We start from the raw sequence: 22392 nt of genomic DNA on the forward strand, positions 1-22392 counted from the left end.
AATCATCATTTTAGAACAGTGTCTGTGTTTACTTTAGCTTGGGACACTTGCCCATAATTTATGTGACATGCTATGCCTAAAATGAAACAGATGTGGCTTAAACTCATTTATAAAAATAAATAGTGTTGAATTCTGGACTGGAAATAATACAGTATGGCAAATTGTAAATGTCGTGTGACATGGTAACAGAATGTTTAGTAGTTGTTAAACTGGCACAATAATGGTATGAATAGAATTTGAATTGAAATTCACATTTCTGTTTTGCAAATTTGTATTATTTATGGCGTATGTTCACGTAGTTATAAAGCCAGCAATCTCCTCTTTCATACAGTGCAGCTAATCTTAAGTGTTTCTAGGCACATCTGTCCGATTTGTGTAGAGAAGATCACATTTGTTGTCCTATATACAACACAACTCAAGAAACACACGTGTAGAAAGTGACTTAGTTTTAAGAGTAAATGATATGAATCATGAATAACAATATATGTTTGTACGTTTCCCCATGTACAGAACATATAGGAGGTGGATGGGTGAGTCACTGTCGTGGGCTGTGGTTTCCCTAATGACAGCGTGCAACGTAACATGTTTAATGAAGTCTGAGACTTCAGGCACAACGAGAACAAAGACTAAAGTATCCAATACTACAAAGAGAGGTACTATTTTGTGAGCGTACTAGCCATAGCCTAAACCTTTTCTTAATGAAAAGTGTTTGTGTGAGGGAGTACTGAATGTAAAAATAATAGCCTAGCTGGGGTTCTTTTACTGTGATTAAGGGCATGACAGTGATTTAGGTCTGAGGCACAGCAAAGCCCTGTTGAGGTTCCCTTGATTACAGTAAAAGCATAGCTCCCTAAAAGGTTGCATTCAACTTACATAAATATTACTGCATAATTGCAGAAAGAACTATCTCCATTTAGCCCTTACTACCAAAGTTGGCAAGGCAATCAATAAAACATGGCTAGCTGTGCTCTCATCAGCAAGTTGGGATCCTGTCTAAACCTATTCTGTATCCGTCTGTTGAACAAATCTATGTGTAGTACTGTAACGTTACACCCAATGGAGCATCACTTGCAAAGACTAAATAATGAACCAAGACAATGTTTTGAAGAGAAGGGCTAATCAATGTGAAACAGCATAGGAATGTTCACGTTCCAGGCAGGTCTATAAAGGACTTCATGTGACAGAATAGGGACATCGCAAATTCACAGAAGAGCTGAAAACACTTGCTTTAGTACAATATTCTGTAGAACAATATTGTGTGCATACATAGTATTATCCCTTTATGGAGTGGCTGCAGAGCTTCTGAGCACAGTGGACAAGAAAGCAGGTCACTGAGTGAATACCCGAAGAAGAACGGCTCTGCCACAGAGTGGTCACAGAGTTTGTTTTGCCCCATCCTATCAGAAGAAAAAAAGTTGACCTTTTGCGGTCACGGTGGCTAAGGCATGGGCTGATGTCCATCGATGCTTTGGTGAGAACATCAGGTGCACTGCATAGTGCATACAGCCCTGCGTAAACAGGTGCTTAGTTTTAGTGATACAAGGGCTTCCATACCCAGGCAGTGGAGTAACAGGGCAACAGGAAGCCGCATGTTAATGGTACCTAAAGTCAGGGGAGAACAGGGCTGATTCCCAGCTTGTGTTCGTCACGGCACCAATTGTGGCCTCACTGCACGGAGCAGGACAGGCCCTCTCCGCAGCAACACACCGAGGTGCCCACGGCTTTGGGCGGAATGAGATCTAGGTCCTCATCATCTGGGATCTCGTCCAGGCGGTAGCCGTCCTTCAACAGCTGCTGGCTTAAGTCAGGGTGAACCTGGTGAAACCAGACAGAAATACCTCAGTGAGAGATTCATGTGGTGGGTGACAGGTTGGTTAGTTTGATGTGTCAAACTTCCATGCAGAACACTCACCTCAGCTGAAGAGTAACCAGAAGAATACTGCTCAAAATCGACCTCTTCATCACTATGGGGTAAAAAAGATGAATTTAATTGAATTGCATTGAATTGAATGGGGCATTGGGTTTTTGTGCTAATTCGCTTATTTCCATCGCTAAAAAATATTTTTGTTTGTATATATCCTCTCTTCATAATGTAAATAGTATCCCAAGCAGCACACTTTACTACTTATTTAGATGGAAATAAGCAAATTAGCACAAAAACCCAACCTCCATTGAGGGCTTATGGTAGGGGAAATAGCCAATAATGCACTTTTGCACAAAATAACACCTGGACTTGTAGTATAGTTTTACCTGTCGGAGTCGAGTGCAACCAAAGTTTCTTCAGGATGCTGACTCAAAGCTGCATATCCCTTATTGTACTTCACAGTTCTACAAGAGGAACAGGAAAAACTTGATGAACTAACCAAAGTATTCTCATTCCAATCATGCGTACATCATAAAAGGTTCTCTCTCTATCTCTCACCTCTTAGATCCTGGTCTGGGTTGGTGCATCACTGGGGCCCCTGAGTTAAGAGCTTTCTTCTTCAGAGCTTTCCGTGCCATCTCCCTGTGCTTTTCTGTAAACAGCCACAAGTACCACAAAATTCACAGTTTACGCATTTAAGCTGTATAAATATATACAGTTTCCATGAGAATGTCCTTTTGCAGAGGAATGAGGAATGCTGAGCGTGTCATGCACACACACAAGCACATGCCATCACACACATAATTCTGCAGAATTGATTAGCCTCAGGTATGCGTGAGGACCTAGCTTCCACCTATGTCACAAAATAATAGGATATGGGTCAGAAAGTCATAATACTATCAATGACACTGTGTGCGAGACTGCGAGCGAGTCTATAACCATAGGAAATTTCAGATTAACAGGACAGGACACACAATGTGGCAGTCTTCCGCAAAGGTTATTTAGACAGATGCTAGATTAATTTGTTGACCTGGCATCCTATAGTTTCAATGTAAAGACTACAGATTACTACAGAATTTTTATATTCTATTGTTTAGAAGAATTCAAAGTTCTTGGTTTACCTCTGCATTTGATTTATACGTACTGTAAGTCGCTCTGGATAAAGAGCGTCTGCTAAATGCCTAAATTGTAAATTGTTAGTGTTTACCATGTCACCAACATAGCAATGTCTGTGACTGATTGTGCTTCTTACGTCTTCCCAAATGGGTCTCTTTTTCTCTGAGAGGGTAAGCCTTACCAATTAAATCTTGATTATTGTGTTTCCTGAGACCCTAGTACACCTGTTCTATTCATTTTGGAATGAAATACATGAGATCCTAAACAGAACAGAGTCTCCAGCCAACAGCCATCAACAATCCTGAAATAATAATAATGTTGCAGAAGGACCTCCAATTCATGTGAAGTAAAAATATTTTTGTAATTTGTCTTGCCTTGTTAAATAAAAGGTATATATATATATATATATATATATATATATATATATATATATATATATATATATTAAACAATACTACCATTGTGTTTCTTTGAACCCAGAGCAAAACCATGAGGGGCACAATTAAGTAAGTACTATAGACAGGGAAAGAGAGAACCTATTATTGGTGCCCGTGAGTCAACAGCATACTTACGTAGTTTGAGGTGGATGGCTGGAACTTTGGACATAATGTAAGGGCCTCGCTTTTCCACAGGCCTGAAAACTCCATCTGTGGTTTTGGGCCGTGTGCTGCTAGCAGGAGCCTGAGAGTCCATTAGAATGATATTTATTGATCATATTGGTCCATTACAAATACATGATCCACTCCACATGAACAAGACATTTGACAAACTGTCTAAATCTAACTTTGTTCCCTTCCCAGTCTTATCGGCATCTCACTATGAGATAAAGCCTGGAAAAGGACTACTGCCGGAAGTACAGTACAGAGCTACATGTTGTCCAGCCTACTGGAACTTATAGCCCTCTACTTCCCGTACTTCCAGTTAGACACTTTCAGCTGTAGTTCTTGTCCAGCCTGGCCTGGACCATACCACATATAAAAGATAAAGCTCTGTTGTGGGTGTTCTGGGTGCTATGTGTATCTATGTAGATATCAAGTTGATTTTCTCTTGATTTGATTTGTTCTCTTTTTGTTGACATGTGTTTGTTTTCTTCCTGCTCTCACTCTCACTCCTTTTTCTTCGTCTCCCTTTCTGAAAAACAACAAAATGATGGAGCTTGCGCAATTCCACCCAGTTTTTTACACACCTGTAAACCTGTTATGTGACAATAAATTTGATTCTGAATTTTAAGGCTCTCCGCTTAGAACAAGGTGACACCAGGTACCGTAACATAGAGAATTGATGGACCTTTGCACAAGCCACATTAGTGACGATTTCATAGCTGATGAGGTCAGGGTATGAACAGGAATAGAAAGAAGATAAAAAAAAAAAAAAAAACACCAGTATTGCTGCTCCCAATTGCAATTTTACTAAACATTTACGAAGTAAATTTGCATTTGGGAGCAGCAATACTGGTGCACGTATTCTTATATACTAATTCACTTTTTTGATCCAGCACCGTAGGTCTTGGGTTGGGTGAGGGTGTATTTCAGCTGTTTATCAGGAATCTAGGAATAGATAGTAAACATGATGTTCTAGCAAGCAGATGGCAGTTGTTTTTCAACAGTGGCATGTTGTTTACATGAGTCTGCCTTATCTTTTGATAAAGGAAAACGTCAGAAACAAATCTATATGAGTAATTAACTAGTTAAGCTTACTGTATGTACAGAATACAAATACAGCCAGTATTTGTGTTCTGTACATAAGCTTCTGGCATATTACATTACAACACCTGGCTATTACACCATATGCCTATATCATGGATGTCCGGGACTCATAGGCATCCTTAGAGTTACTACATTTTCTCTGATAGGATTTCTCTCTCTCTCTTACATTAACCTCTTGAACCCTAGCGTCCCTATTATATACCTACATGACTGCCTGCCTAAATATGTCCCAAACCGCCCCCTAAGGTCTTCCACTGCTGGCCTGCTCGCTTTGCCTAAAAAAATGGCAACTAAAAAATACGGGGAAGCAGCTTTTTGCTTCTACGGGCCTTCGGTATGGAACAAGCTCCCACTGTACCTTCGTCAGGCAGCCTCTGTAGACATTTTTAAAGCACAGCTCAAGACCCACTTCTACAACATTGCTTTTAATTGATATTTTATTTTTTATTTTTTGTTATTCATGTCCTCACTGTATTGCATTACTGCTTGTTACTTGCGCAAGCAGAGCGCGCAAGTAATAATTTCGCCCAGTCACTTTCACCGTGACAGCCAACCCGCCATTTGATGTGTATGCAAAAAAACATAAAGTCTGTGCCTGTTTTGCTGGGACCAGATCACACAAATGACCATATTTCTTGCGTCATCATTGAGAGCTAGTCATACGTATACTATATACATAATCAGCAAATTGTGCCTGATCTGCTGGGACCAGAGTACGTGGTGTGTATATGTATGACTAGCTCTCAATGATGACGTAAGAAATATGGTCATTTGTGTAATCTGGTCCCAGCAAACCAGGCACAGATTTGCTGTTTTTCTTGCATAAGCATAAAATGGCGGGATGGCTGTCACGGTTTTTGGCGCAAAGTAACCACAGTATACCGCTAATCAACTTACAACTACATACTCTATATAGTATATGTATATGTATACGTATGTCTTACGTCATCATTTAGAGCTAGTCATACGTATACTATATACATAACCAGTAAAAATAAAATAGCAAATTGTGCCTGATCTGCTGGGACCAGAGTACATGGTGTGTATTTGTATGACTAGCTCTCAATGATGACATAAGAAATATGGTCATTTGTGTAATCTGGTCCCAGCAAACCAGGCACAGATTTGCTGTTTTTCTTGCATACGCATAAAATGGCGGGTTGGCTGTCACGGTTTTTGGCGCAAAGTAACCACAGTATACCGCTAATCAACTTACAACTACATACTCTATATAGTATATGTACCGTAATTTCCGGACTATAAGCCGCACCTGAATATAAGCCGCACCAGCCAAATTTAGGGAAAATCCCATATACAAGCCGCACCGGACTATAAGCCGCACCGGACTATAAGCCGCAGCTACGTTAGCTCAGAGCCTGAGATGGCTCTGCGTTAGCTGTAAAAATCCATAGATTAGCCGCACCGTTGTATAAGCCGCAGGGTTCAAATCATGGGTAAAAAGCCGCGGCTTATAGTCCGGAAATTACGGTATATGTATACGTATGTCTTACGTCACCATTGAGAGCTAGTCATACGTATACTATATACATAATCAGTAAAAATAAAATAGCATATTGTGCCTGATCTGATGGGACCAGAGTACGTGGTGTGTATATGTATGACTAGCTCTCAATGATGACGTAAGAAATATGGTCATTTGTGTAATCTGGTCCCAGCAAACCAGGCACAGATTTGCTGTTTTTCTTGCATAAGCATAAAATGGCGGGTTGCCTGTCACGGTTTTTGGCGCAAAGTAACCACAGTATACCGCTAATCAGTTACAACTACATACTCTATATAGTATATATGTATATGTATACGTATGTCTTACGTCATCATTTAGAGCTAGTCATACGTATACTATATACATAATCAGTAAAATAAAATAGCAAATTGTGCCTGATTTGCTGGGACCAGAGTACATGGTGTGTATATGTATGACTAGCTCTCAATGATGACGTAAGAAATATGGTCATTTATGTAATCTGGTCCCAGCAAACCAGGCACAAATCTGCTGTTTTATTTGCATACGCATCAAGTGGCGGGTTGGCTGGCACGGTTTTTGGCGCAAAGTAACCACAGTATACCGCTAATCAACTTACAACTACATACTCTATATAGTATATGTATATGTATGTCTTACGTCATCATTTAGAGCTAGTTATACGTATACTATATACATAATCAGGAAAATAAAATAGCAAATTGTGCCTGATTTGCTGGGACCAGAGTACATGGTGTGTATATGTATGACTAGCTCTCAATGATGACGTAAGAAATATGGTCATTTATGTAATCTGGTCCCAGCAAACCAAGCACAAATCTGCTGTTTTATTTGCATCAAGTGGCGGGTTGGCTGGCACAGTGCGCAAGCAGAGCGTGCAAGTAATAATTTCGCCCCCAAGTAATAATTTAGATCCCTTTTTAGTTTTTCAAAGAAAAATAAATCATGATCTAGAATATATCTACATCGATAAAACAGTATTTCTTATATATAGAAATAGATAGAAACTTGAACCATACTTAATAATACTAGGTGTTTACATGCATAAAGTAGATAGGTAGCAAATAGTTACACCTAATAATTAGACATTTCAAATGTTCCTTCACAGAGATACTGAGATTCCACAGTTTACAGAATAATTATACTGTATAACATATTTTAATTCAGTTTATATACCTTTTTTTCATCACATATCAATGATTTATTTTTCTTTAAAAAACAAAAAAGGGATCCAGAATATATCTACATTGATAAAACTGTATTTCTTATATAGATAGAAACTTGAACCATACTTAATAATACTAGGTGTTTATATGCATAAAGTAGGTAGGTAGCAAATAGTTACACCTAATAATTATACATTTCAAACGTTCCTTCACAGAGATACTGAGATTTGACAGTTTACAGCGGTCGAAAGTACTTGCGCGCTCTGCTTGCTCACTAGTTGGCCATTTATGGCCTACTAGTGTGCAACAAGCAAGTATGCACTCGACAGAGTGCAGTTCTTGTTTTTTAATGTTGTTGCCTTGCTTTTCTTTTATTCTCCATTGTTCTGTAAAGCACTTTGAGCTGCATTTCATGTCATGAAAGGTGCTATACAAATAAAGTTTTAATATTATTATTATTATTATGAAGGTAACCTTAGATCTCCATATATGGTATGGAGCTGACCTGTTCTGATATTCCAGTTGATCCTTCCCCATCCTTCCTTCCTCTTGGATGTCTCCCTTTTGACTGATATCTGTCCATTCAAACTCTAGACGGGCCTGCCCCAAAGTTATTAATCAAATGCAGTCGCGTCCGGCAGCCGGCGAAAACAATTAGCAGACAACACTCTCTCTCGTGCATGCTCCACATTGTAATTAGCTACTTTTTTTCAAACGGGGTTCGTTTGGGAAATCCACAGTTGCACACCGGGAGCGCACTCGCCTATTAGTCTGTATTGGCAGGGCGGTCAGCGTACCTATATCGAACACACCGAGTGCCACCCTCCTCCCGACCGATAGGGGCGCGTAGTTGAAAGCCAATGGCAAAATAACACCTCGGATAAAAATGCTTTTTATTAAACAACGCGGGATGCAGAAATTATAATCGCTGGAGCTGCAACTAACTAACACCCGTGGGACAAAGTGTGAGTACTTTATATTTGAAATCTGAATGTTTATATATACGGAAATCTTGTAAATGCAGCGAGCGCAAAAAACTGGGTGAAGTTTCTTCATGACTCTCGTATGAATACGAGAGTCATGAACCATGGCTAGGAATACGAGAGTCATGAACCATGGCTAGTTTTAGCCCTCCAAGCAGAACCCAAATGCTACTGAAGTTTCTGACATTTGTTCGACCCAAAATATCAGAAAAGTTTTACGTAGGGTCCCGAGAGGGGCTAGGCTAGTTTGGGACAAATCTAGTAGGCAGGCAGTCATGTAGGTATAGGAAGGTGCGAGACCAGGCATTGAGAGCTTTATAAACAAGTAAAATAATTTGAATAGGTACGTATAGTGGGCGGCGCCCACTATACGTACCTATTCAAATTATTTTACCACTGGGCGCCCCTGCTTCATCTTTCTGTCTCTGTACACGGAAGGGCTGTACATATATGTGGATATGGTGTGCGTGTGACTGTAATATAACACCTCAATACCCACTTATCACACATAACAGGGGCATCAACGTAATAAGCTAAGCAACAATCTACTTTCAGAGGGCAAAAGAAAACCCCGTGCAGAAGCATACATGATACAATAACAGTAGCACCCACATCCAGAGATGGGCAGTATTTGAAATACATGTATTTGAAATACGTATTTGAAATACTTTTTTGTATTTTGTAATTTGTATTTCGCTGAGATGGAAGAAATTAGATGTATTTTGTATTTAAATAAATTTTTTGACCCAGTATTTGTATTTTGTATCAAAATACATTTTCAATATATTTTGCCCATCAGAGATGGGCAGTATTTGAAATACATGTATTTGAAATACGTATTTGAAATACTTTTTTGTATTTTGTAATTTGTATTTCGATGGGGATGGAAGATGTATTTTGTATTTAGATACATTTTTTGACCCAGTATTTGTATTTTGTATCAAAATACATTTTCAATGTATTTTGCCCATCTCTGCCCACATCAAACTCAACCACATGCTCCTAATAATTAAGATGGAATAGACTTTCACGTAGGTAGCCTTGGATCAACACTACTATCGATGTTGACATTTGCATCATAGATATAAGAAAGTAAAAGTCATATAAAATACATCATAGTCTTGATCCAATACCCCAACAATAATAACTTACACCAACAGCCCCCTGGACTTTGGGTTCATGTCTAACGTTAGCTCTGGTCCTCCGAGGTACCAATTTAACTACAGAGTAATTATTCTGTAAATACCGTCAGGTCTGAGGGCTTGTTGGGTTGTGCATCCAACAGGGTGTCTCTCTCCTGCTCCTCTATGATGTCGTTCATCATGTTGGCGTTGAACTGTCACACTTTACAACACAGTGACAGTATGGGCATCATGTTGACCGCTGTCCCCTGTTGTTGTCATGGATGTATTTAGGCTGTTGTCTGCAGTCAGCTGCAAATTCTATAGCTAGCTGACTGCCTAGTATCTGTGATCAGCGGCGTTCGCGCTAGCTTCTTTAACATGTACTTCTTTGGCTTAAAACATGAGATTTACAAGCTACTCAATGCGTCGCATCGTGGCTCGTTGTTAGTTTGTAGATCTGTTGTTTTTTTAGCAAGCGAAACTCTCGCGCGATGGGAGGGGAGTAGACTTTTCCAGCTTCCGGTATACCGCCCAAGCCGACAAGACGGGTTACACCGATTTTGTTGACCTATTGAATACTGTTACTGAAGAGGTCGGCTTGAAAGAAATTATGCTTCTGCCACTTGATTTGTCAACTGGCTGGTACAACTTTGTTTTGTTCATTTAAGATTAGATGAAAACAAAAATAACTTTGATTTGCAAAACAATAAAATTCAAGTGTTATACAGTTATACTATTTAGAGTTAAAATAGTTTCCCCCCAGGACCCCATGGGATTAAAAACAAAAACACCTCTAGGCTCTGTCTAGGATCACAAATGTTGACGGTCTTAAAGATCGGTGTAGCTGTCACGAGGATTGATTGATTGATTGAAATATTTATTAACAGTTTGCAGAATTAACATTTCCAGCACTAACTCAATACAAAGACTGTTAACTATGAGTGGACGACCCAATTAAGCATTACACTAGTTTACAACAGGGTCCACCATGTTCAATTCATCAAAACATTTAGAGATGTACAAATAGACACTTCTATATATTTAAAGAACAGAACAGGAATTCATCATAAAGGAAGCAAAAATGGAAAAGAAACATATACAGTGAGGGGAAAAGGGATTCAGATTTTACAGGGGCCAGTTTCGAATTTCAGCAGTCCATAGTCCATTGAGAGCGGTTTTGAAGGAGTCAAGGGATTCACATGTCTTAATGACTGTTGGTAGGGCGTTCCACATTTTGGTGGCAAGGATAAGTATTCCCGGAAAGTCATTGCCCTCTGGTGGTTGCTTAGTGACCATTATATGGTGTGATTTTTATTCAATATAATAAGACAATGTTCTTCTAGAGGTTTAGCAAAAGTCCATGCGAGATTTTATTTTGTCAACAGTAAATTGTTGTAACAAATTTTCCAATCTCTGCAAGGTTGCACTTCGAAGAACAAATTCATTTAATCAGTTCATTTATGAACCTAACAAACTAATGGTTATTTGCACATCCCGTACTAAACTAAACCTCTTGCAAGAGTGCTTTGCATATAACAATTTTTTGTCTATTCTTCACACAAACAAAAAAATCAATTTATTACATATTTCTTTCTTTATTACTGCCATCTTTTATACACAACAGGACAACATGGGTTCAGTCAACATAGATAATCAGAGAGTCACCTCTTTAAACATCCAACGACCTGAAAAGAGAACGAGAGAGAACACTGCATTAGTTGAAACCCAACTCTAGAATATAAAACATATGTGTATTATTAAAAAGATGTATATTTCACAAGCAAAAATCCAGGAAGTGGTTAATTGCATACATTATGAGAAAAACAATCCATGGCCTAAATGCTGCATTAAAAAGTTTGATTTTTCCATGAACAAAAACAAGGATACTGCAACTGCTGTTGTATTTAGTACTGATTGAGATTACTGCTCAGTGGCACTTCAGCACTACAGGTTCTACAAGGAGGGATTTAACCCACAACCTTTTGAGTTCTAAATGGCCTACTTAAACAACTATATATAGCCTTGTCTCACCAGAACAGAGGTCGCTTATAGCTTGTCAATGCCAAGCTCTTCTGGTGTAGAGATACCTAGCTCCGCTAGGGTGGGCTTCAGCTCCTGGATCAGGTAGGGATAGATTTCTTTGTGGGGGCCCGATTTGTCCTGTAGAGCATACAAATTAAAACCCTAATTAGTGCTTACACGATTAAATATATATGTGTGGCTTTCGCCTTTATTTTATATTTTTTATGGAGGGACAGACAGTAGGCCGACAGGAAATGGGGAGAGAGATGGGGGGAAGACATGCAGCAAAGGCCGTCGGGACCGGGAGTCGAACCCGCGGCACAGGACCCCATGGGACCACCAGCCAAGGCGCCTGGACCACCGAGCCATGGCCCAGGCCACGATTAAATATCAGTTTGCACTTCATTGCATGTACAATTAATGCACTGTCTGATACGCTTTTGCACCTGAACCCATTAAAACCAGGAATGCATCCGAATCGCATTTGCTATTCAAAAATGTCAGATCTACAAGCTTGTAGACACCACCATTTGTGAACCCCCCCCCCCCACATATTTTTTTCTCTCTTCCTGAAAACACAAAAACAATGTACACCCACTCCTGGCTGTGATGTGACAATAAAGTTGATTCTGATATAAGCCTCTGGCAGCTGCGCATTACTCAACCAGTGGGGTCAAGACCCATTCTCAGATGGTGAGGGTGGTATTTAAATCCCACTGTAAGCATTGAGTGACACTGCCACACAAAGCAACGTGCATACTAAGCCTCCCGAGGAAGGATCATTTATAAAGCATTGGTCATGCTTGCCTCTTAAAAAAACCCTCAGTCATTATGCCAACACTGGCTGGTTTTATAAGCCTACCAGAGAGAACCTTAAAGTGTATGACGGATAATTAAAATATTCTGGGACTCCAATCTGGGTGTGATCCTTCTAAAAGGAATGTAATTAAAAGGAAGCAAATTTCTTTCATCAAACTAAAGATGGCAATCTAATTTGGATGACAGTGATGATATGTGATTCAGGGCAACATGTTATTTTATATTTCCGTTCTGCCCCAAAGAGCTGATCAAGTTGTCCATCTTTTGTTAATACATAATTTGTTATACTCACAAATATAAAACAACATAATGTATGTTGTGAAACAATATTTTCTACTTGCTGAGGTTTCCACATAATATATTGAAACCAGAACCAGTCTGCACCAGTAATTTTGGATAATCACATGTTCTCATTTTAGTTAGAAAATGAGACACACATACTGGCTTTAAAGGCTAAAAGTTAGAAATAATTATCATAATCACAGTAATGTGAATTTTCATTTTGGTCACAAAAATGCAGCACAAGATTCAAGATTACCCACCTTAACAGCCTCTAGGATGCGGATGGCGCTGGCCAGGTCATTGAGTCTCCGGCAGGCCCTCAAGGCAGAGTCCAGGATCTTAGCCTCTGGGACCAGGTCATAACCAATCAGGGTGTTCATGCCTTTAGGTGAGGGTGAATGGAAAACATAGATTAGACTTAGATCGGGGCTCAACAATCCTGGTCCCTGAGATCACCTAGTAGCCTATTGCTGGTTAAACAACCGACAGCAGCAAAAACGGCAATGTTTTCTCTGTAGTTATTTGGCATTCCAATGAACATTTCCATTACTAAGTTAAAACAAATGTATAATTTGGTAACATTTGACTCTAGAACAAAAATCTGTAGAAGTCCAAATTATTGCTTTGGTGTAATTATGTTTTCTTATGATTAAGGTTCCAAAGAAAAATATGATAGAACTGAACTGAACAATCAATAACCCTAACCTGCACCAAATGAGGGAGAGATTTGGGGCTATCTTCTATATCTATATCTTACCCCTTATCCCTAAACGTATTTGCCATTTTTTACTATTTTAAATAAACTTTTAAAATAGTTAAAATAGCCATAGTCTACAAGCTCACAACGTGTCGATGTAGATCGGCAATTATATAAATATATTTTTTATTTATTCTAAAATAGTAAAAAATGGCAAATAAGTATAGGGCTAAGGGGTAAGGGCCCTATCTTGCAAAATAGGGCCCTTACCCCTATACTTCAGGGTTTCCTGCACAATGTTATTGGTATGGCGCTGCGCCATTCTTTTTATGAGGCTAGTGAATCATGGTGTGTGTGATATGAAATGTCCAGTACCTCCCTAGTGCCTCCCCAGTGCCAGCCCAGTGCCTCCCCAGTGTTCGCCAAGTGCTTCCCCAGTGTCCGCCCAGTGGCTCCCCAGTACCTCCCCAGTGTCCCCCTGAGTGCCTCCCCAGTGCCTTCCCAGTTTCTCCCCAGTGCCTCCCCAGGGTCTGCCCAGTGCCTCCCCAGTGTCCCCCTGAGTGCCTCCCCAGTGTTCCCCTGAGTGCCTCCCCAGTGTGTCCCTGAGTGCCTCCCCAGTGTGCCCCTGAGTGGCTCCCCAGTGTCTCCCCAGTGTCTTCCCAGTGTCCCCCAGTGTCTCCTCTCCCCAGTGTGCCCCTAATGCCTCCCCAGTGCCCCCCCAGTGCCTCCCCAGTGTCCCCCCAGTGCCTCCAATAGAGCGTCGCAGTCCCTCCCCCTTTCAGAACAACGAGTGGCCCAGGAAATGAATCTCAATGCATTTTCCTCATAGACTTTTCAGAAAGTATTTATTTAAAGACCTTTTAAGCGTCATACGAAGCCAACTCTTGTCGTGACAAATCATGACAACAAACACAATTTTTCGGGCCAAACAAAAAAGAAAAAAACACCTTTTTTGTTGTTTTTCTTCTTTGTAATCATTTGTTTGGTCCAAAATATTGTGTGTGTTGTCATGATTTGTCACGACTCGAGTTGGCTTCGTACGACACTTAAAAGGTCTTTAAAAATGAAAAGTCTATGAGGAAAATGCATTGAGATTCATTTCCTGGGCCACTCGTTGTTCTGAAAGGGGGAGGGACTGCGACGCTCTATACTCTATAGCAATACAAGAGCAATAATACAAATTCATCTTAATGTATTCATCTAATTAATTAATTAATCTAATTAATTAATTAGATTAGTTGGTCCCCCCGTGCCCAGCACCATGCCAAATCTTTTTCCTGCAGGAAACACTGTACTTATTTGCCATTTTTTACTATTTCCCTTGGGATCCAAATGAATATGAAATGCACCACTGTAACCCAATACCAGAGGGCATCTTAGCAAGTTATGAATCATATAGGACACAGTTATTATTTTGAAAAATGTTTTATCCCACAATTCTGTAACCCAGTGTCAATTATCTAATGCAGGGGTTTTCAACTGGTTTTGATCCAGGGACCACCATTCTGACTAGCAGCAGCCTGGGGACCACCATGTTGTGTCGGGTGGGTTCATCGTAGATCTACGATGGACCTAGCCTGGTTAATAAACCAGACTAATATCGCACGGACCGCGGGTTATTAGTCTGGGGAGGCTCAGCTTGGATTTCATTTCCAGGGGGGGCGGGTTGAAACATTTTCTCTTTGACGCAATTGGTCAGAGCTACTGTCAGTCAAAGGTCTCAAGCATTGAAAGTCACTGTACCAAAGTCCGCCCATATTGCATACCGTGTCCCGATTGGCCGCCCCATTTCTCTGGTGTAGGAAATGGGCGTACAATTGAGCCTCTCCAGACCGTAATCCAATCCAATTTATTTTTGCCAACGGCTGATTCGGTCTGGTAACCAGGCTACGATGGACCCACCCGACACAATAGTGGTGGCCACTGGTGGGGCATTCATGCACCATGGGTTAAGATAGTTTTTGTTTTCTTCTTACTTGTTACTCACTAATCACACTATCACAGGCTACATTCATGAGCTGGACAAAAAAAAACTATGTTTCAAAGTATTTTATTATCAAAAGTTTTACTAAAGTGTTTTTTACTTGTACTAAGCAGGACTCAAAATAAGTCTCAAAATAATAATCCATTTCATTTAATCACCCAAACACTGAAGACACATTTGACACTTGGTGCATTTGACAGTCACAGTAGGTTGGTTTCTGACAACCAACCCCCCCCCCCCACCCCCCCCAACGATAGACTGAGAAGTTGCACATTGAATAGTGAATACGTCACGTATTATGTGAGACTATTCAATCGATCCGTGGCAGATATTATAACTCTATGGCAGGGAGATTTGACTTTCCCAAACGTATTATTATGAATTGAATGAATAATTTATGGCAACGTCTTACCGTGCTTGCCTTGGGCAGCAAGCACGGTAAGCATGCATGCGTTGGGTGGAAGAGCAGGATGGTTGTTCCGCTGGCCGCTGATGACTCCGTCAGCTTTTTTTTTGTTGGTTTATTTGACACCTTGAGCACTTGACTTTTTGAAATGTTAGATTCGACTTAAGTTATTATTATTATTTACAAACAAGTAAAAAGAGTGCAAATAAGTTTTATATTATATATTAGAAAGGTAAAAAAGGCAAAAATATAACTTTTCTGAATGCCTGGCTGCGGACCACCAGCAGTACCTCCGCGGACCACCAGGGGGCCGCGGACGACCGGTTGAAAACCCCTGATCTAATGTAATCCTGGGCACTACACTTCCTCTGCCAACCTGGGGGGGGGGGGGGGCAGCGGACTGACCTCATGCTTCCTTCTATGCATGAGGAGTCCAAGCTGCTTCTTTTAACCTGACAGGGAGGGGAGAGTTTCCCCGGCCGGACATAGCGAGTTAACATGCATACCGAGTGTAGAACAGTGTTTGTCTACCAGCAGACAGGACTAGTACATTTTGCGGTTCCGACAGGCTGTCAAAGCACAAGCAATGAATACCTTGAACACAGCAGAAATACAGTGTTATTATTGGACCTGAGTTTATAATTAACCCATTTTGGGCGGGAACCCCTTTTGGTGTTAGCATCACGTTATGCTTTAGCTATTGAAAAATAGCAGATCTACAAGCTCATAGCGCACCACCGAGTGGCGCGCTACGAGCTTGTAGGTCTATTTTTGAAAAATCGAAGAGCGACTGACATAGAAGACATTTTTAGAATCTGATCTCAGGTCAGAATGGGGTAAAGACACATTTCAGCCATAGCCTCAAACCAGTAGAGAACCTGAACAGTAAACTTATAGACTCACCTTTCTTCAGCTCCCAGGCATCGATGTCTGGCTTGCTGAAGTAAGTGACCCAACGGGCATCAAACTCCTCATCCGTCTCCACCTTCCCATGGGAATAAAACCTGGAGGCCAAGGGAGCTAGAGAACATGACAACATACCGTAATAAATGTGTGTACCTCAATCTTAGATGAGATGGCACCTTATACTGTAGGGTAGGTTAAAGGACCGCTTCACTACTTTTAAACCTATCTTCATATACAGTAATTGGTCCTCACTAATGTTCATGATAAAAATGCCAGAATCTTTTCCTACTCTGTCTGTGTCTCAAGTCTAAACCTCGTTTACCTGACGTGTAATTATCGATTATTATTTTTGAGGGGCGCTAGCCACTCCTCCTAATATATTCAGCTTAATCAGCTATAGTGTAGATTGCTGTCCTAACACAAACATTAAATGCCTTTGACAATGAATGGAGAATTTACGTCATATGTAGACGAGCAAATCGTCTACTTTCGTCCTACACAAAAATTTCCATTAACAATGAAGCAATAGACAGACGGACAAATAATATGTTACATGCATCATGATGACAAATTCAACATTCAAACATTGTTTGAAAAATAACTGTGTTAAAGAATGAATTCATGACAACTATAGTAATTCGTTCATAAGTAATGTTAATTTATTAATATTATCTTTTTACGTCACAATGATAAGAGCGACCCTCGATCACTTCACACGGGTGTGACTTTTATAATAGATTAAATCTACCCCCATTTGTTTGATTAACTGTTGCACAGTTAGCACACTCAAATAATGGTTTGTTGCATTAATACAAACATAACACATTTTATTTGAACTATCTATCTAGCCCTGCATGTTAGCAGTTTCAAGAACTGGCACTGTACAATACTTAGGAGGTCAACGCTGCTCTGAGTCAAATGAGGACAGCAGGGACTGCAGGGTAGACGAGAGGGCAAGAATAGCACCCATACCTCTTGGCCTGGGCTAAACTGTTCCATCGTATTACACATTAATGACCCTCTATGCCGAAGGTGTAATAATTATATTATTGTCCTGACTTATTAACAAACCTTGATTATTACGTCTGATTTAATCCGCGGCAAACAGTTATTCTTATTTACTATCAGGTGGCGGTGCGTGTGTGTGACTGTAAACGAGTCATGGCAAGGTCATCGGCTTTTCCCAAATCGCTGTAGCGTTTCATGCGCAAACATATACAGTTATAATTCACCAGGTTATGAACAGGTTTTTTTTTTAAACAATGTTGTAATCAGGTTAATAAATTAATAAGGGGTCCGCCGGCGACGCCGCCGCTATAAAGATAAACCAATGTCACCCTTACCTTCACACACACACAGCCGGGGAGCTAACTAGTTACACGATTCACACATTAACAGCAGAACATGTGGATATAGAATAATACCTGTGTAACGGGGTTGTGAACGGGCCAAACTCCGTGCCCCCGATGATGAAAGTCGAACTACGGCTCGGAACATGATGCCACTCGGTGACTCGAACAAACACTGTCAATCAGGCTAACCGCTGCTAATGCTAAAGGAAACAACACAGGAAATGACGTCGCCAGTCAAACGCACACTGTCACTGTCACTGGCGTCAGTGGCGTGATGACGCGCCAAGCAGTGAGCTGACAGCTGAGCAGGTCCCATCATGGTCATGTGCAGGGCCGCCAACATTGGACTGTGACTGAGAATCCATTAATTCTCTGTGCCAGAAACATTTTAATATATTAGATGTAAGTTCCTGTGCTCAGTGCTATGGTTAATTTGGTGACTTTGATACCAAATCCAGGAGAAAGTAATGGCAATGTCAATGCAGGAGTCTTTGCAACGGGCCATTGCGCTGAGCACTGGCAGTGGCAGTGTTTTACCTATACTTGTGAGGACCTCTGCTTGGATTAATTGTGAGTGGGGCACCGACGATCTCCAAGCCGTGTATATCCACGGCTTCCCAAGTCGTGGGAGCCATACGTCTCTCTCTCTCTCTCTCTCTCTCTCTCTCTGAGAGAGAGAGATTTTTACTGTAGGCCTAGGCTACTATATTTTCACCTGTACTTTGAGATTTTTCCTGTACTTTTAAACAGAGAGAGAGAGAGAGAGAGAGAGAGAGAGAGAGAGAGAGAGGGGGGGGGGGGGGAGGAGGTAAAGTGTCTAGTTATAGTGAGAGTTGACTAGTTGAGGGGGCCCAAGGGGGGTCATCAGCCTCTTTTGTTTGAATGTGCTGGGTCATTACTACAACCAGAACAACAACAGATCCACCTGTTGGTGGTGCTGTAACTGGCCAATGTGTAAAGGGTGGGTCCGTGGGATATATTCCTCAGCCTAGTATGAAAGTCTGTGAAAGATTCCACGTAAATTGCACACTGCCTTCATGATTTGAGTCATTTTCAAAAATCCACCTGTTGGTGGCCCTCCTGTTCTCCTGTTGAAGTAGACCACTGGCCTATGAAATAATGCAGCACCAATGTGAACTTCCTTTTGTTTTGTTTATTTAAAAAACTAAAGGGGACACTGCATGGGGAGACACTGGGGAGGCACTGGGGAGACACTGGGGAGGCACTGGGGAGACACTGGGGGGACACTGGGGAGGCACTGGGGGGACACTGGGGAGGCACTCAGGGGGACACTGGGGAGGCACTCAGTGGGACACTGGGGAGGCACTCAGGGGGGCACTGCATGGGGAGGTACTGGGGAGGCACTGGGCAGACACTGGGGAGGCACTGGGCAGACATGGGGAGACACTGGGGAGACACTGGGGAGGCACTGGGGGACACTGGGGAGGCACTGGGGGGACACTGGGGAGACACTGCGGAGGCACTGGGGAGACATGGGGAGGCACTGGGGAGACACTGGGGAGGCACTGCGGAGACACTGGGGAGGCACTGGGGGACACTGGGGAGGCACTGGGGAGACACTGCGGAGGCACTGGGGAGACACTGCAGTGAACAGGACGTATTCGTAAAATCAGTCCATCGATCATTCCGGGCCCCTCGCCCGGAGAGAAAGATGTCTGTGTGCATCTCTTGAAAAAGTGGAGATAATTGACTAAATACACGTTTTGTGCCAGAACGTTCACATGGATATGAAACTAGAGGACCATATTTCACTCCACGTCTTTGGAATGATTTAATGGGTGAGTACAAACGGAGCATTTATCACATTTAGGCCGCCCATTTTGAACCCGAACAGAAATTAACCTGGGTGTTCTATGGCTCTGTATGTGAAATACTGTACTATTAACTGTATGAAACAACAAGAGCCATTCTAGGGCAGTAGGGCTAGTAGGCCTATAACGCTTTCAAATAAATCAAAAAGTTATAGTGGACTCAGTAAACAGTATTTGGATCTGAGATACAGTGGAGTAGAAGTAAAAGTATTGACATTGGAAATACTCAAGTAAAATACAAATACCTCAATTGTATTTAAGTTACAGTACTTTTATTGACGTTTTTCAGTTTGGTCTCGTTTCTATAAATCCGGGTGGCGGAACCATTATCAAATGCAACTTGTGTGGCAGGATACAATTCGCCGTTGTACTACCACGCAGCATGTGTGCGTCGGTTTTATTCATCCGGCGTGTGTTTACACTGATCAACACCATTTATAACTCTATGTGATTAACACATTTCAATAAATAGCAATACAGACATATCTCTACGGTTAATTGTTCTTAAGCATAGTGGACATCATGTCGGACCAGCTGCTGCTCCGCTGGTGTGTGGATCAGTTACAGCACAGCTTCGGACTGGAGGCTTCTGAAGACATTGTCCAGTAAGTCAAACTATATATATTACTAAACTAATACTATTACAATGTAAAATCAGCTGCTCGGTTGCATGGTGTGTGAAGCAGTGACAGCACAGACTTCTGAAGACATTTTCCAGTAAGTCAAACTATAAACTAAACTATTAAAATATAATATTATAATTATAACATAAAACCTGCTCCTCCGCTGGTATGTGGAGCAGTTACAGCTCACAGACTTCTGAAGACATTGTCCAGCAGTAAGTCAAAGAAAAATCATGACATGTCATGTCATGCATTGCATAAGTGTCGACAAAAATTATGAATGACGAAAAATGTTCGTCGACCTTTATTCACAGAGGAAATCTTTCCCCCCCCCTGTTTATTGATAAGCACACTCATTTATACAGTTGTACAGAACTGGGAGGAGAGTGAACATAAACATTTACAGCATTATTGTACTTTTGTTTTTGTTTCTCCATGAACTCTCCCCACTCAGTGTTCCATTTCAAAAAAAGAATTCACAGAGGAATTCTAAATAAAAACTAAGCTATGGTGACTAAAACTAAGACTAAATATATACCGACAATTTCATCAACATGTAATATATGTTTATATATATGAATATGTGTAGATGAATGTATATATCTATGGACAACATGAATGTATGCACTGTGTACTCTAGGCAGATAGATGTCCCATCAGTCTGCTACACGTGCACCTAAATATACAAATGGACTCCAGGGGTAGGGCCCGACAAGCCTATGGCTTCTCCCTAGCCCTTCTTCGGATATCGGACAGGACATGAGCAACGGACACTCAAAAGGAGTAGAAAAAAAGGAAACTATTTGTGCTATGTATAAACTGTATGTCCAGTTGTCCACCATTCTGAAAATAAAACTGAACTGAACTGAACTGAATATGTCAAAAATGTCAGAATTTCATTATGCTTTAAGACAAGTAGCATGTGGCATGTCAAACTAGGGGGTTTTCTTGCCCCTCTCGGAACCCTCCGTAAAGCTTTTCTGAAATTTGGATGTCACTTTACGTAGGATCCCTGTGCGTTACTGTGTTTTCGTATTGAAATGATAGAACGCGGACATCAATATCGTCGTTAACGTCGTGACTGCGCCGTTTGACAGCTTCTTTTCGTTTGAGTTATTCTGAATGTGTCAACTATAAGTACCTATACATACCGCTGCGAATTCTCTTGTGTCGCGGAAGCCGTTAAGTATTTTACTATTTTTAATCTTTGTTTGACCGATTTGGAAGCTTTGATTCCTCTCTTCCTGCCTTGTTTATTGACATCCAATTGTACCGCCTCCCGCTGCGGGGTTGGCTTGTGCCGGCTACGTTCCTGCCTCTGATCTGCTCTGTCATAGCTATAGCGCCACTAGCTAGCCAGATAGGCGGTACAATGAGGTGTCAATAAACAAGGAAGGAAAAGAAGAATCAAAGCGACCAAATCGGTCAAACATAGATTAAAAATAATTAACGGCTTCCGTGCCACAGGAGATATTCGCAGCGGTATTTATAGGTACTTATAGTTCACACATTCAGAAGCCCTCAAATGAACAAAAGCCGTCAAAGAGCGCAGACAGGACGTATCCACGGTATTTATTAGTGATGCACCGAATATTCGGCCGCAGAAAATATTCGGCAGAAAATGGTTTAAATTGCATTTTCGGCCTATTCGGTTTCGGCCCGAATAGGCAGAAAATATATCACTGAATAGTGTATGCAATTAATGGATTCAAACGAGCTGAATAAATGTTTTATGGACCCATAATAGTTATTATTTAAGTTAAGTTTTGCCATAACCATTTATTTTGCCATAAATCAGGTCATTTAAGGTACGGCCATGACAGCAATGGTAAGAAAAAAAGATATATAATATTAATCATATTCGGATATTCGGGATTCGGTTTTCGGCCAACTGTTTCCTATATTCGGTATTCGGTTTCGGCCAAGAATTTCCCTTTCGGTGCATCCCTAGTATTTATGTTTTATTTATGTCCGTGTACCAGGTGGCAGGGTAGAGGTGGAACAGG

General features: G+C 41.1%; 3 protein-coding genes across 3 annotated transcripts in view; 1 reads left to right on the forward strand and 2 right to left on the reverse strand.

Annotated features, from left to right (window-relative positions):
• On the reverse strand, nt 1-9887 carry fam219b (family with sequence similarity 219 member B). Its single transcript, XM_083793934.1, has 6 exons — nt 9586-9887; nt 3553-3661; nt 2423-2516; nt 2251-2328; nt 1913-1964; nt 1-1815 (listed from the first exon to the last, which is right to left on the reverse strand). Exons 1-6 carry the CDS (start codon nt 9661-9663, stop codon nt 1666-1668), a joined length of 561 nt encoding a protein of 186 aa, XP_083650060.1. The 5' UTR covers nt 9664-9887; the 3' UTR covers nt 1-1665.
• Nucleotides 9888-11038: 1151 nt separating this feature from the next.
• LOC310876471 (cytochrome c oxidase subunit 5A, mitochondrial-like) overlaps nt 11039-22392 on the reverse strand; it is a 217592-nt gene continuing 206238 nt past the window's right edge. The window contains exons 2-6 of the mRNA XM_083790014.1: nt 18004-18115; nt 16577-16693; nt 12847-12968; nt 11495-11623; nt 11039-11148 (exon numbers count right to left, since the gene is read on the reverse strand). Coding sequence (XP_083646140.1) covers nt 11510-11623; nt 12847-12968; nt 16577-16693; nt 18004-18076 — 426 coding nt within the window. The 5' untranslated portion in view covers nt 18077-18115 and the 3' untranslated portion in view covers nt 11039-11148; nt 11495-11509. The remainder of the gene's footprint in view (nt 11149-11494; nt 11624-12846; nt 12969-16576; nt 16694-18003; nt 18116-22392) is intronic.
• Nucleotides 20174-22392, forward strand: part of trip4 (thyroid hormone receptor interactor 4) — a 78137-nt gene continuing 75918 nt past the window's right edge. The window contains exon 1 of the mRNA XM_083759158.1: nt 20174-20368. Within this exon, the coding sequence (XP_083615284.1) occupies nt 20286-20368 (83 nt within the window). The 5' untranslated portion in view covers nt 20174-20285. The remainder of the gene's footprint in view (nt 20369-22392) is intronic.

The sequence above is a fragment of the Protomyctophum parallelum genome (genome assembly GCF_964188405.1).
Source record: "Protomyctophum parallelum genome assembly, chromosome: 2".
Taxonomy (NCBI): Eukaryota; Metazoa; Chordata; class Actinopteri; order Myctophiformes; family Myctophidae; genus Protomyctophum; species Protomyctophum parallelum.

What these genes read in the sequence shown, in the direction of transcription:
- fam219b (XM_083793934.1), bottom strand. Translation starts at nt 9,663, where the DNA reads ATGATGAACGACATCATAGAGGAGCAGGAGAGAGACACCCTGTTGGAT. An exon ending in ACAAGCCCTCAGACCTGACG is followed by an intron (nt 3,662 to 9,585) that starts GTATTTACAGAA and finishes ATGGACTCTCAG; the next exon opens with GCTCCTGCTAGCAGCACACG. An exon ending in CTGGTTACTCTTCAGCTGAG is followed by an intron (nt 1,816 to 1,912) that starts GTGAGTGTTCTG and finishes TGGTTTCACCAG; the next exon opens with GTTCACCCTGACTTAAGCCA.